The 15,259-nt window shown below is 44.4% G+C and overlaps 1 protein-coding gene across 1 annotated transcript; it reads right to left on the bottom strand.

Moving 5' to 3' along the window:
* Positions 1 to 745: 745 nt before the first annotated feature.
* Positions 746 to 11,577, bottom strand: LYPD8 (LY6/PLAUR domain containing 8). Its single transcript, XM_057307252.1, has 6 exons — positions 11,511 to 11,577; positions 9,107 to 9,215; positions 8,602 to 8,721; positions 6,021 to 6,185; positions 4,578 to 4,715; positions 746 to 1,813 (listed from the first exon to the last, which is right to left on the bottom strand). Exons 2-6 carry the CDS (start codon positions 9,159 to 9,161, stop codon positions 1,527 to 1,529), a joined length of 765 nt encoding a protein of 254 aa, XP_057163235.1. The 5' UTR covers positions 9,162 to 9,215; positions 11,511 to 11,577; the 3' UTR covers positions 746 to 1,526.
* Positions 11,578 to 15,259: the final 3,682 nt, after the last annotated feature.

Consider the following 15,259-nt stretch of genomic DNA (forward strand, 5'->3'; position numbering starts at 1 on the left):
TCTTGCCAAAAATGCATAACCTCCATCTTATGAAGACAAAATTTCAGGCAAGCTCGAATTGAAGGACATTCTGAAAAATAACTAGGCAGTAAAGGAAAAACTTCAGAACTGTCACAGATTGTAGAACCCTGAGGAAACATAGCACTTAAATGCAAAGAATTGGATCCTGGACCAGAAAAAAGACATTAGTAAAATTGGTGAAATGTGAAGATCTATTAATTAATGATATTGTGTTAATGCTAATTTCCTGGTTTCAGTAATTATAGTAAACGTGAAAGGAAGGTAGATGAGGGAGTTCTAGAATTCTCTGTGTTATTTTTGCAACTTTTTGGTAAGTCTAAAATTATCTTGATATAAAAAGCATTTTAAAATAAATACATAAATAAGAATAAAATGAGACAAAATCAGAGAAGGAAACAAGCCATAAGAACTCTTAACTATAGGAAACAAACTGAGGGTTGTTGGAAGGGAGGTGGGTGGGGGGATTTGGTTTGGTAACTGGGTGATGGGCACTAAGGAAGGCACTTGATGTAATGAGCACTGGGTGTTATATGCAACTGATGAATCACTAAACTCTACCTCTGAAACTAATAATACACTGCATGTAAATTAATTGATTTAAAAAGAAAGGAAAAAAAAGAATGAATGTGGTGATGAGTTACTACGAGGTGGCCTTTCTGGCAGCTTTGCTCTTGATGCATTGTTAGCAAATCTGGACCATAAAGACACACACTGGTTTACACCTTTAAAATTTTTTATTACAGAAAACTCCATTCTTCCAAGTCCAGTTCAAGGCCCACCTTATTTACCAAACCTGGACTTCTGTGCATGTTGTATTGAATAGATTTCTTGCTCCCTGGGTATCTGATATGGAGTCAAAAACTCTGCCTTTGACTGTAAGTTCTCTGAGAAGAGGGACTGGGGCTTTGTAGCTGTTCCTTTCTATACAAGGCTATGAGATATCTCATCAGCCTGAGCACCATCAGCATTATATCTCTGCCTAGGAAGTTAGGCAGGGGAGTCTGCCAGCCTTCAGCAACCTCTCTGCACCTGTCTTTGGGTCCTGTGAACTATTTCACTGTGGGCCTGTGACCAGAGCCAGGACAATCACTGAAGGGGCAGATATCAGTGCTAGGGTCAACACAGGGCATTACAGGCATGGCTGGGCACCCCCTCAGTGTGTGGGTGGGGGCGGTGACAGGTCAGTCCCCAGAAGTGCAGCACTGCAGGCAGACAATGACAACAAGGTGAAAGGGTCTGTTTTTCAGAAGCAAACTGGGCAGGGATTAGGGAGGTCCTGGGAGGCCACACACTAACGTGCACAGATTTCAAATGCAAGGAACTGGGAGGTGATGCTGGATAGCAGCTCAAAGGAACCTATGAGGACAAACTTGGCCAGCAGTGGACAGTGCTTCAATAATGGGGAAAACTGCAGCTGTCACAGGGTTTTGCCTGCAGGGCTGAGGCTGCTATTTACTGAGCAGTTAAATAGGGAAATGGTGAAACAGTTGAGGGCAGGATGGATCTCAGAGCAGCAGCCCCAGCAGGAGGAGGCTGACAAAGGCCACAGGGGTGAAGGAGACTTTGGAAGCCATGTCTGGGGTGGAGGTGGGCACTGAGGTGGTGTTGGAGCTGCTGGCAGGAGGGGTAGTCAGGGAGGAGTTGGGAATGGCGGTTGAGGAGAAGTTAGCACCGTCTAGACACTCGAACTCTCGGAAGATGACTCCTCCAACTGTCCGGTTCTCAGCAGACAGGAACTGACAGGTGGAGTTACTGATGTTGGAACAGCCTCTCAGCACAAGCTTCTTGGTCTCTGTGAATGCAGTGGAGACAATAAGGACTTCACAGCCCCCTCACCCTTCCTCTGCAGTCCTCTCAGCAACCTGCTTTAGGTCTGGTCCTAAAACAGGAGCCTGGAGGAAGGAGCCCAGGATTGAGAACACCAAACAGTAATGGCAGAGGAACCATGAAGGTCAGAGCCCAGATACCCTCCCACACCTAAACCCGAAAGAAATTGAGGCTCCAGAAGGTGGAGGCAAGACTGACTTCACAGATGAAGGCCAGAAATGGGCCTGGGACTCAAGTCTCCAATGTTTTCGTGAGGAGCTGGCAGGTGATAAAATCCAGGGATGGGCTCAGACACCCTAAGGCCCTGTGTTCTCAATCCAGGAAGGACTCCTCCCAGGCTCCCCTCCTCAGGGTTCTGCTTTCTGTCCCCACTCTTCTCGGAACCTGAGTTCTCTCTGCCTGAGTTTTCTCTGAGAAGGGAAAAAATAGCTGGAGGTGATCTTAATTCTAAATCCGAATTATATTGTGTTTAACCCTGTTTAAATGGGCAGGTCCTAGGAAAAGACCAAGGGAATTTGCAAACAGAAATGTCGTTGTGACTGCAGCTACCTTTATCGAGTTCCTACTATGTGCCGGTATTACTCTGTTGGCTACAACTTAAACAGGCCTGGAGGACAGGCAGTTCACAGGGGAGGAAGGAACTGGAGGAGGGGACTGGCTACTTATCAGAAGGGCTACAAACTTATTCTGAGAAAGAAAGAGAAATCTCCAAATCTCCAGCACTACTATTTGCTATAAAAAAGGAATTGATTGTTTTTTTCCAAATCCCTTTGAAGAAAACAATCAATTCCTTTTTTATAGCAAATAGTAGTGCTGGAGATTGAATTACAGTGAGCTAGAAAAATGTGTTGCTTGGCACATGTCTACACTATTGAGAAAAAAAAAGTGACCTTGGGCAAAAATAAACAAAGAAATAAAACCCTACATGTATGATGGCTTTGATCTGTCTGGCTTTCAGATTAAGTCAAACATTATGGATTTTTAAAAAATTCCATCCTTGGCATCAGAAGACACCTGGGAACAAAGTGAGCAGAAAGAGAAAGTCTTTCTGATGTTATTGTTATCCTCAGATGCAGCTTAAGAGTTAAACATCAGAGCTGTGTAGACATCCTAGGGATTTTTAATTTTTTTTAAAAAATCTTTAAATGCAAATTACTAAGTGCAATAAGTCTATGTGAAAAGACTACATACTATATGATTCCAAATATATGATATTCTGATAAAAGCAAAATTATGGAGAGAGTACTGATTTTTGGATCAGAGGTTGCCAGGGGTTAGAGATTAATAGAGCACAGAGGATTTTTAGGACAGTGAAGTTACTCTGTGTGATACTATAATGGTAGATTATGCTCACTATGCAAGTGTCAAAACCCATAGAATATGCAACATAAATGGTAACCCTAATGTAAACCTTGGACTCTGGATGATAATGATGCATCAAGGTAGGTTCATGGATTCATGTAGCTACCATTTTGCTGGGGAATGTTGACAGTGGGGGAGGTATGTATGAGTGGGGATGGGGTATGTGGGAAATCTCTCTACCTTCCTCTCGATTTTGCTGTGAACTTAAAACTATTCTAAAAAATAATGTTTATTTTTTAAAAAAAGCAAAAAGAGGTTCAAGATACTTGAGATGTTTAGGCCCACTGAAAAACCTGCAATTATAGTTAAGCATGGATTTCCAGGACTACAATTTCCATTAATAAAAGTTGAAATCAAATTGTACCTGGGTGTTCGTGTTCTTAAGCTGTTATTATTCTGAGCCATATTGTGGCAGAGACTGGCTAGCTTTTCATTTTAGCTTCAAGTCTCCTCCTTTCCTGCTGGACCACCACTAAACACCATTAGACAGCATGTCCACCCTCCAATGAAGTTTTGGTCCCAGGCAACAGAATGTGAGAGAGAATGATGCACACTCTCCAGGCTTTGCCTGTAAAAACCTTCCTGCCTTCCTCCACTCCTTGTCTTCCCACACCTGGTGAGAGACAAGTAATACAGCAGGGAGCTGCCAAGTCCTGGATGGGCGGGGACCAGAGACTCCAGATGGAAGGAACACAGGCCCTGGGACCTGGGTCAGAGCATTTAGACGGTGCTCTTTAACAGTAATGAACTTACCCTAACTAATAAATACATCATTCTTTAAATATTCAGGCATAACATCTGCCTGAATGTTTAAAGGATAATGTGTGTATTAGTTCTGTATTTTATACTGGTTAATTTGTATTTCATAATGGTTAATATCAAATTACTTCTGTAGAAAAGAACAACTGGTTGAATATTAAAGCCCAATCTGACTCTTTCAGTCAGGTGACCAAAGTTGTCATAAGCCAACACCTCTCAGGAACAGGTAGAGAAAAAAAATGTAGGGATAAAAGGAAATAAAAGTCAAACCCACACACACCCACAGAACAATGCAACCTAGTGAAAAAGTAAATGTCAGGAATGACATGATGCACTTAAATGAGCCTGGCTTGATTATAAGACACAGGAGAACAAGGGTTCAAGAGATGGACAGCCCAGGAGGAAATGGTCCTCCACTAAGGAGGCAGAAATAGCAACCAGCCCAAGGCTACATGAACAGTCTCATTATCTTAAAGACATTTTGACTTTATCCTTTTATCCTACTAACCTCCCCCACCCTTCTTTTGTTAACACAGAACTTATTACCCAAGGCTTAATATGTTTTCAACTCAAGTCCCATAACAGGGAATTGAAACCCCAAGACATACCATTCTTAAATTCTGCAACTAGATTGACACACCGTTCTTCTTTATAACATTTCCTGATTTGCACATTACAGGAACTTTCATTAGATCCATAACATGCAAAACACTCTATGTCGCTGGACACATCTTCCATGGGAGGAGCTGGTAGAATAAGAATCATTAAGTTAGAACAGTGATATAACATAAAACATGGTACTGCCTTATACTGAAGGGGACGAGCAAGCAAAGATGCCAACCGGAGAGATCTTGAGAATGGGACAATTGCATGAAGACACCAGTCATCCTAACCTCATATCCCACCAAAATTGTTACAGCACACAACCTCACAGACCTCCCCTTACAAACCATCCAGTCTTTAAGAACTATGGTCAGTGGGTGTGTTGGGCTGAGAAGGGAAAGGTAATATTTTGATCTAAAACCAACCAATTTCAACATTAGCCAGCTATTCTGAACATCAGCCAATAGGTGTGTAGCTATTACTAAATCTTTCTGTGAATAAATGAACATATGCCATTATTTAGCATTTAATACAAAATTATAGTGAGACCCAGCTCTGCTATTAATGACCTGTACTCTAGAGCTATGGCAAATTAACTTTGCCTTTTTGGCTCATGTTTTCTTTTCTTCAAAAAGAGAGCTTTGGTATAGACCAACGGTTCTCAAATTGTGGTCCAGGAACTCCTGGGTATACCCAAGAACCTTTTTGGGGAGTTTACAAGGTCAAAACAATTTTGATGATAATACTAAGTTGTTCCTTGCCTCTTTTACTCTTCTTCTTTCAAGAATGTACAACGTAGTTTTTGAGAGGCTATATGGCATGAGATTACAACAGACTAAATGTACAAGCAAATCTGAAAACCCAGTTGTCTTCTATTAAGCCAGAAACTAAAGAGCTTTGAGAAAATATGTAACAAATGCCACTCTTCTCACTAAATTCTTTTTTGTTTTGGAAGATAGTTATTTCTATATAAAAATGTTATTAATATTAAGATGTAATGGGTTTATTATTTCTTGGTGAACTAAATAAAGATTTTTAAATTTTTTTGGAAATTCTTTGAATTTTTAAAATTTGTAATACTGTAAATATTGATAGTATGATTCCCATAAATCAAATTTCTCTGGAGTCCTCAATAGTTTTGAAGATTTGGAGTCTTAAAAGAGGGCCTGAGACCACAAAGTTTGAGAAATACTAACAAGCATCTAATTCCATACAACTTGGAGTGCTATGATTTCTGTCTGTACTGAAAAAAGAGGAAAGCAGGAAAGTAGTGATGACTTTCCTATTCGTTTTTCAAGTAGTTGTTGTAAGTCAGCTGTTGATGTCACCCAGATAAGCAATGAAGTGCTTGGACTTGAGATGTCCACCAGAAGGTGAGGACCACAGGTGGCAAAGGAAGAGAGAGGGCTGGGAGGACAGAAGAAGGATGGCACATTGCCAGCACCCACCCAGAGCATCAGTGGTGTCATTGCACTCCTTTCCTTGGCAGCACTGACTTATAAAAAGGAAGCGTTCGTTATCGGAAACATGGACAGTGAAGGCTTCAACCGTGTCTCTCCCTTCTCTGCAGTTCTCCGCAGAGCAGGCTTTATCCTGGTATATGTTGGCTGCCCCTACACAAAGAGAAAAACAGACTGTCAGCCCTGGGTATGAGGCTTCAGAAAGGGCAGAGACCCTGAATAGTGACTGCTTCAGGCAATAGCAGAAACACACTGTCAGTTCAATGTGATTTCAGAGACGCTGGAGAGGATTTCCTGGCAAACAGAAAAATCCTTCCCTATGAAGTAGTTCCTTTTTTTAGCAGAAAATGAACAGAGATGGAGGCTAAACTTCAGGTCAAAGACTGATGGGGAGCTTGGAAATGGTGGTTTAAGCTGACACTCCAAAGCCCCCGGATCAGTCTTAGCATCTCTAAAAACAGCCAAGCAGACATGATGGTCCTACGCACAATATGATGTTAAACCTGTATACAGTCAAGCTTCTAGACCAGATATGGTAGCAAGCAGCTAGATGTGACTATTTAAAATTCAGCTCTTTGGTCATATAACCGTATTCCAAGTGGCTACTGTATAGGGCAGCATTGATATAAACATATCCATTATGTTTTTATAATAATTTTTATTATGTTATGTTAGTCACCATAGAGTACATCCCTAGTTTTTGATGTAAAGTTCCATGATTCATTATTTGCATATAACACCCAGTGCACCATGCAATATGTGCCCTCCTTAAACATTCCCATTATTGAAGACGGTTCTACTGAGCAGCATGGGTCCAATTTACAGGAAAATATCAGGAATAGGGGAACAAAGAAGTGACACCACAAGGAAGCAATCAACCCAAGCCAGAATATGGGACAACTACAGGACAAATGTTCCAGTTTCTTCAACAAATCAATGGTACTGAAAACAAAAACGAAAACAAAACAAAACAAAACAAAACAAAACAAAACAAAAAGTGATGGTAGCTGTTATAAAACAAATTAGACGTTATGGACTTAACAGAAAAATGCTGTGTGGGGATTTTGTTTGCACATCAACTATAACATCTCTAAAACAATTGGGACATTTTTTTTGTACCGAATATGCCTTAATTGGGACATTTCTAAGATGGCCTCTAATAGAAGAAATTAAAGAATTACAGTTAATTTTCTTAGGTATATAGTGATATGGTAGTAGTGTAAAAAGAAAAAAAAAACTCCTTATCGGAGATAAATAGTGAAGTATTTTTAGAGGAAATTACATGATATCTAAGTTTGCTTTATTTTTTTTTGACCTTCAAAGATGTTTATTTTAGGATCAAAGAATACAACGAAATGTCCAATATTAAGAAAATGACTGAATAAAGTGTAGGAGTATAAAATTATGCTATAGAAGTTTATGAAATAACATAAGAAAACACAAAATCATCAAAAATATTTAAATTTTAATTTGAATCTCCCTTCACTGCTTTTGTCTTATTTTTTATTTATTTATTTATTTTTTTGATTATATTATGTTTGCTTTAAAATACCACTGCAGGGGCGCCTGGGTGGTTCAGCTGGTTGAGCATCTGTCTGACTTCAGCTCAGGTAGTGATCTCTGAATCCTGGGATCGCCCTCTGTGGGGCTCGTAGCTCAGCAGGAAGTCTGATTGTCTCTCTCCGTCTCCCTCCATCCCTCCCCTCTGTTGTGCTCACTCTCTCTCTCTCTTTCAAATAAATAAATAAAATCTTGAAAAAAAAATAAAAGAAAATACCATTGCAAAAAAAAAAAAGGAAAATGTTGATAATTGTTGACACAGTATGGTGGTTACATGGCAATTCATTATACTCTTCTTCCTGCTTTTGTACATATTTGAAAATGTCCACAATAAAAAGTTAAAAAGGGGGCGCCTGGGTGGCGCAGTCCTTAAGCGTCTGCCTTCGGCTCAGGGCATGATCCCAGCATTCTGGGATGAGCCCCACATCAGGCTCCTCCGCTAGGAGTCTGCTTCTTCCTCTCCCACTCCCCCTGCTTGTGTTCCCTCTCTCGCTGGCTCTCTCTCTCTCTGTCAAATAAATAAATAAAATCTTTAAAATAAATAAATAAAAATAAAAAAATAAAAAGTTAAAAAGAAATCTAAGTACTCTGGGAGAGAGGTAACAATCATGCCAGTAAATCACCCTGGGTGAAAGTGTGTTGAGTCTAGAACAGGAAGGAGCACTGGGGGGAGGAAAGGGGGCCAGAAAAATGCAAGAATGCAGGTACCCAGAGCAAACTGCCTGCTTTGCAACTTAACTAAGAGCTGCCCCTGTTTCTCACATCCACCAACATAGGTCTAGAATGAGGTTTCACTCAAGGGCAGCAATTCCACAAGGGCTTGTCTGCTTGCCCCTGTGTTCTCATCTGACCCCTGCGTGTTGCTTCTTCCAGAAGGCATCTTCATGACCCCGTCTCTCTCCTTGAACAGCCTGGCCCTTCCTCAGCCTTCCTTTCCTCCCTGGCCACCCTCTCCAGCTCCTGTCCCATGCAAATTCCAGAAACGGAGGTTACAGCATCCCAGGCTCACCTAAAGAAGTGTTGGTCATGAAACTGGTACAGCTGCTATTGGCATCTGAGGGACACTCAGTGATGTTCTCGTTGTTACAGGTGTTTGTCAATGAATTACACTGCACACAACTTAGGGATTCTGGGGAGACAAGATGTACAGCACTGTCAACATTCAGGAGACACTTACAGACTGTACTCTGGACAAAGCACCATATCCATCTCAGGGCAAAAGAATAGTTGGGATGGCGTCCCTTCCCTCTGGAACTCCCCAAACTTGAGGCTGTGAGATGGAGCCACCCCCGTTAGTTTCTCCCCACTGTGCACCATTTCCCAGTGGGAAGACCCATAGCACAGAGTGGCTCCTCTGAGGTCAGTGTGCACAGAGGAGGCTCATATTCTCTACTGACCATACCCTGACATGAGAGGCCATGGGACAGGACCCAAGATCATCCAAGAGGCAGAAGACTTTGATGAGGTACAAAAAGAGGTCTTCATTTCCAAAGGGTATCGATGGGTTCCCTCACCTACAGCTGCAGCCACGAATGCTATGATGATAGCAGCAACAAGGATGCCTTTCATGGTGCAGGACCTGGTGTCTCCCGAGGATGAGGACTGTGATGCAGAGTGTTATGCCTGAAGAGACACAAAGAAGGCAGTCAGGGGGCTTGCAAGGCTGCTGGGGCATAACATCCCCTAGGGTTGCAGTCATACGTCCACACAACACACAGTCCATCTTTGTGACAGAAGGAATCAGCATTCTCAGCTGCGAGCATAGAGCTGTGATGCAGTTTCCATGCTGCCCTTTTACCTGTGCCAGTCTGGGTTTTGCCCAGTCCTGGATGACTGCAAAAGCATCTACACACAGACACAAAACACAGCCTGGGCATCTCTCAGAGCCACGTCAGGTACAACATGGACAGACAGATGATATCCAGTTCCACTGGGGCTGGGGTCCAAGAAGAAAGCTGGGCTCTCCTCTCCCAGTGCATAATGTAGTTCTCTAGCTAATATCTTGCCACATTCACATAATTCACTTAGGGGCTCTGTCGCTGTTATCACCACCCCAATAGGCACACACCTACTGAGCAATTACTCTATTTTGAGCACTTTATGTTCATTAATTCATGTAATGCCTGCACCCCAGCAAGCAGGTACTATTATTAGCATCACCCACATTTCATAGGGGAAATCAAGTCCCAGAGAGATTAAATAAACCACTCAAAGTCAAGGTCACATTCCTGGGCTGTGTTAGCACTGGGGTTGGCCCAGACCCCTAACCACGACCCACACTGCCTCCAACAGATGTGACTCCCAGAGCCCGAGGCCTGGACACACTCAACCCGCAGGAAGGAACCTGAGGCCCCAGCACACCTCTGACTGATGTGTCACCAATCCTTCTGTGTCCACCAATCATCGGATAGCTACGGGTGACCTTTATTCATTAGGACCCTGAATCAGAGCTCCCAGAATTTCAACTTGCCCGTGTATCAAAGCAGCAAGGAGGGGAAGTATCTGGTTCTGTGCGGAGTCCTTCCTGATTGTTAGCTCATTTATCCTATAAACGGTGGCCACAAATGGCATGTGGCTACTTACATTTAGATTCATTGAAGGAACTAAAGGGGGAAAAATCTGTTTCTCAGTCACCTAGCTAGGGACTACTTATTGGCCAGCACAACTTTGGAACATTCCCTTCACTACAGAAAGTCCCGGTGAGTGGTGTGACTTATTGCCCCACTCGGCAGGTGAGAAACCTGCCAATGGAGAGATAAGGAATGCTGCCCAAATTCACCCAGGCTGTTAGGCCAAAACTGGGACTTCATTCTGCATCCCTCCAGCTCCGAGGCTGAGTGGCACCATGACAGCTGCTACTTACCAAGGGGGACCTGGTCTTCACCTAGAAACTGCAGCCAGCCTCCCACCTCTCACCTCACCATACCACACACACATACACGACACAAGCACACACCACGCACACACACACACACACACACCCCACATATACCACTGCAACTATGATCTCTTAGTTGACTTATAAGGGGTCGGTGAACAGGAAGAGAAACTAGTTCAGTCAGGGGAGGCAGAGGGGCCCATCTGCTCTCTAAGGGCCACAGCGTATAGAAATCCAAGGAGAAAAATTATGTCTAGTTTAGAACTCGTGGCAGATGTCCCATGCGTTGCGTCCTGCAAGCCCTCAAGCCTGATCACCCCTCCATTCCTGGAACCCCAGTAGCGAGAGAGAGGTTCAGAGGTTGGACCTCCCGGGAGGGGCCTCTCAAGCCTTGTGAGTGTGGAGAAGGGAAAGGGAAGGAAAGAGGTGAGGGTAATGAGGTCACAGCAGCCATGTCAGATACATAAATCACTTTCATATGGTATAAACCTGATTATTAGCCTCATTTTCAGAGGGAAATAAAGGAGGCCCACAGAGATCAGGATCTGGCCAGAGACACACAGCAGAGAGTCAGAGCCTAGAGGTGGTAAGACCCTGGGCGCTGCTCACCACCTCTGAGGAGGGAAACTGGTGAGGTGGCAGGTGGGGCAGGAGGCCTCATACAAAAAATGAGGACAAGTAGCATCTGAAAAACCCCTTTGCAAAGTCCTTCCCACTCATCTATCATTGGATATTTTCTGAGAGAGTCCTACCACAACTGCTTTCATTTCATACACAGGCAAGTTCAGAGCAGCTATGAAAAGGACACAGCACCACACAGAGAGCAAACCCCAGCCCACACACCTCTCCTCTCCAGCCTTCCTTCTCCTGAGCACTGTTAAAGGTGCAAGAGTCATGAGAATGCCCCAGACCCCAGCCATCCCTCAATGCCCTTCTCTTCCCTCTTTTTTTTTTTTTTAGGTTCAATGCCCTTCTCTTGGTTTCAGCTACTCCCCAGCTGCCCCCCCCCCCCAACACACAGCTTGGCTTCAGCCCCTCACCTTCAGAGTCTGGCTTGGGGACTGCCCTGCAGAAGGTGGATCCCAGCACAGGATTACAGCAGGTGTGTGAAGGGCCTTATATAGCAGGTGACTGAACAATCAGAAAGTACAGCTGCCTGCAGGGAGGGGCTTCTGGGCCCGACTGGGCTCTGCCAGGCCAGAGGGCCACAGGTGGCTTAACCCTTTGGCAGCTGTGCAGTTAGTTGGTCAACTCTCTTGGGCCTCCAGAAATTGGGTGCAACTCTGGTTAAGGCCTGACTTTGGCAAAACATGCAAGAGAGCAAGGTATGTCCCTGACATTGTCTCATGTTGGCCCACTGAATATGTTCCAATATCTGTTAATAAATCACAAGCATCACATTACACCAGCTGAATAAGGCAGCCACCTTGATTCGGCCATTTACAAATGAAGAAACCAAGGCACAGAAGAGAAATGTAAGAGACGTGACCAAGGTCACACAGCTCAGGCAGAGTCAGAACTCAGAATCAGGCCACATGGGGTCCACGCAGCTCAGGAAAAGGGGTCAGGCCCTCTGGGGCAACTGTCTTAACCTCTCTAAGTCCCACAAAGATGAGGGTAAACCCACAATACAGCCTTACAGGGTAAAAGGGTGAAGCCTCTGCTTGCAGCTTATACTACACACCAAAGTGAGGGGCCCCCGACCTCGCTGCTGCCACCTCTAACACTCCAGCCCAGCTGCCTGGAGAGAGCAAGGTCAGCCCCTCCCACCACCCTCACACCAAGCCCTGCGTTCTGGCACTGAGTGCAAACTGGAGTTCTCAGCACTTGACATCTCCCTGCAGTCCCTGCCACCTTAGACAGACACACTCACACACACTAATGCACACACTGGCATTCATGCACACTCAAATCACACACATCATAAACCACGTACACACACACACCCCACACACCACACAGACGAAATTGGTGGGGGAGGACCAAGGATACAGGGGTTGGGGTGCACGTCACACCAACACCCCCTGCCTGCAGTTGGAGTTGGAGTTCCCTGCTCTTAAAAATACCCCTTATCCATGTGCTGCCACTCTGCCCCAGTCTGCGGCTCAGCTCTCTCTCCCTTTCCCAATCTCATTCATTCATTCAACAAACATTGGTTGGTTTGTTTTTGCTTTTTGTGTTTTTCTGCTGTTGTTGTTGTTGGGGGGTTTTTTTTGCACCATGCATTGGGTCTGTTCCAGGCATTTGGGACATATCTGAACAAAAAGACAGAGACTGCTCTCCTGGAGTGTAGTCTAGAGTGAGAGACAGACAATATAAATACAGTGATAAATAAACAAATTACAGGGTAGACTAGAATGTGGTGATTGCTTTAGCAAAAAGACAGAGAAGAGCAAAGGTGAGGGACTAACCATGTTGGGGGAAACAGGATTCAATTTCAAGTAGTCAGGTCTGCATTGGCCCTGAGGGAGAAGGCGAAATTTGGGTCATTTTTATAAGCAAAGCCTCTGGTCATCTCTCATTTTCTCCTCTTCTCCCCTTCTGCCCTCAGGCTGGCTACAGCAACATTTTCCTAAACAAAGGCAATTCCCTCCCTAACAGAATTTTGTTATGTCTTCACTCCAGCCACCTGGGACAACAGAGTGGGAGAAGTGGTGGCAGGAGCCACCAACAGGATGTGAGTGAGAAGAAGGTCCTGTAGACTGGGCTTCCCCCGGCCAAACATGGAGGACTTGAAAAACACAATAACATCCCCAGAGGCCACTCTGGTAACACACTGAGAATTGAGAGGACAATCGGGCTAATCTCCATTAATTCTTCTCAGGAGGCACCAGTTACCCGGGCAACTGCACCAAAGACTTCCTGAATCCAGTTTTTGCCCCTCATAAATAAGTTATTTATTAACCTGGCTTACTGGGCCTGAGCTCCCCATCTGTAAAATGGGAACATCAGACCCTGAAGAAAGGGTTGCTGGTTATTTATTTCTTCCTGGAATCCTCACCCCATCCCGCTGTGTTTTCCCTAATGTCATGTAACAACAATGGCGTGGGATGTGGGGGTTGATCATGTGTGATGTGGTTGCAGCTCCTGAGCTCGGCTGTGCACAGCCACTCACAGCAGTCCTGGATTTGTCCATCCTGAGGTCTGGATAGTGTGCAGATGGGTATCATAAACGCCCCTTGACAGATGAGGAGGCTGAGCCCCAGAGAGGCCTCTCCTCTAGGCCTCAAGACACCTGGACCAACATTCTTTCCCCTCCAACACAACTCATGTGGGGCCAGTCTCTGCTCACAGGGTTGGGAATATTGACCCACTTTCCTCCTCTCTGTTCCTTTCTGTAGTCAGCATGGGACTATCAGAGCCAGAAGGCTGAGATCAGTCATAAGGCATTAAAAAAAAGTACCCCCTAAAGCAAACCCTCCTTCTGACTAGCCAAGAAGTCCAGGGAATCAAGAGAAGCAGGGGGGCGCCTGGGTGGCACAGCGGTTAAGCATCTGCCTTCAGCTCAGGGCGTGATCCCGGCGTTATGGGATCGAGCCCCACATCAGGCTCCTCTGCTATGAGCCTGCTTCTTCCTCTCCCACTCCCCCTGCTTGTGTTCCCTCTCTCGCTGGCTGTCTCTATCTCTGTCAAATAAATAAATAAAATCTTTAAAAAAAGAGAGAGAGAGAGAAGCAGGGTCTCAACACACTGTGTAAATTTTGCTCTTAAACTAAGGATACTTGGCACATTTCAGGCACTGTGGCTATATTATCCCCTTATAAGACAACAAGGTTGGCCGTCCCCATGACCATTCAGCAAGGGTAAGCTAAAACTCACCCAGATATTGGACAGCCTTTCTGGGATGTGAACCTGAAACCCATGTGGCAAATGGGCTTCTCCTGAGTTTCCCTAAACCATCAGCAAAGCTTGGAGGTGAACTCTCAGAGGAGTCCACTCCTTTTTGGAATAAATATGCAGAGGTGAGCAGGGTTGGGGCAGGACAGCCAGAGCAGAAACTCCAATAGTGGTCCAAGCCAAAAACTCAGCTAAGTGTTCCAATTGAAAACTTCCACCCATGTTCCTCCTGCTGTCTGTCTGTGTTTACTTCAGGGAGCTTTCATTGACTGGCTTCTTCCTCCAGCTTGGAAATGTGAAACCAAACTAAAAATACTGTTCCCAGTATTCCTGACCTGCAGACAGCACTCAGAGAAAATGTGAGTTCTCTGAGAGATAAACCTTCCAACAGTCCATGCCCAGTGCAAAATAATGATCCTCTGAGTCTTGGGTTCATGCAAACAAACTGGTTTTATAATGTTGGATGCAACAATTCTTCAAAGATGCCTTGTATTTAAAGCCAGGAATTTTTAGGGAAATGGTCATATTGAGAATTTGGAAAATGGAAAAAGCCAAATGGAAAAAGCAATGCAACTTCCTAAGAGTTGTTCTGAGGGTTAGAAGTGATCACTGGAGCAGACATTTAGTATGTACCTATCATGTTGTAAGGGCTCCAAAAACAATGGTTCCCACTGCTGCCACTTTGAGCTTACACCAGTGCCACCACAACCTGGGGAAATACCCACAGCCATGTAGGGCAGGGGCTAAGGTGAAGGCTGGCCTCGGAGTGCGCCTCTGCCACCTACCAATTGATTGAGCTTAAACAGTTAGTTACTTCTTCTCTGAGTCCTGGTTTCCTCACCTGAAATCATAAAGATTGAGAGGAAACCCATGATGCTCTTTGCACAATGCATACACTATCATAAATTTAACCTAAGAAAATTTGGCTATTATTATCAATTAACTCAGTCAC

The sequence above is a fragment of the Ursus arctos genome, unplaced genomic scaffold (assembly GCF_023065955.2).
Source record: "Ursus arctos isolate Adak ecotype North America unplaced genomic scaffold, UrsArc2.0 scaffold_5, whole genome shotgun sequence".
Lineage (NCBI taxonomy): Eukaryota > Metazoa > Chordata > Mammalia > Carnivora > Ursidae > Ursus > Ursus arctos.

Coding starts and splice junctions, on each gene's coding strand:
- LYPD8 (XM_057307252.1), bottom strand. CDS start 9,161: ATGAAAGGCATCCTTGTTGCTGCTATCATCATAGCATTCGTGGCTGCA. Junction 6,186..8,601: donor CATGACCAACACTTCTTTAG/GTGAGCCTGGGA, acceptor CTCTTTGTGTAG/GGGCAGCCAACATATACCAG. Junction 4,716..6,020: donor TGACACCACTGATGCTCTGG/GTGGGTGCTGGC, acceptor TTATTCTACCAG/CTCCTCCCATGGAAGATGTG.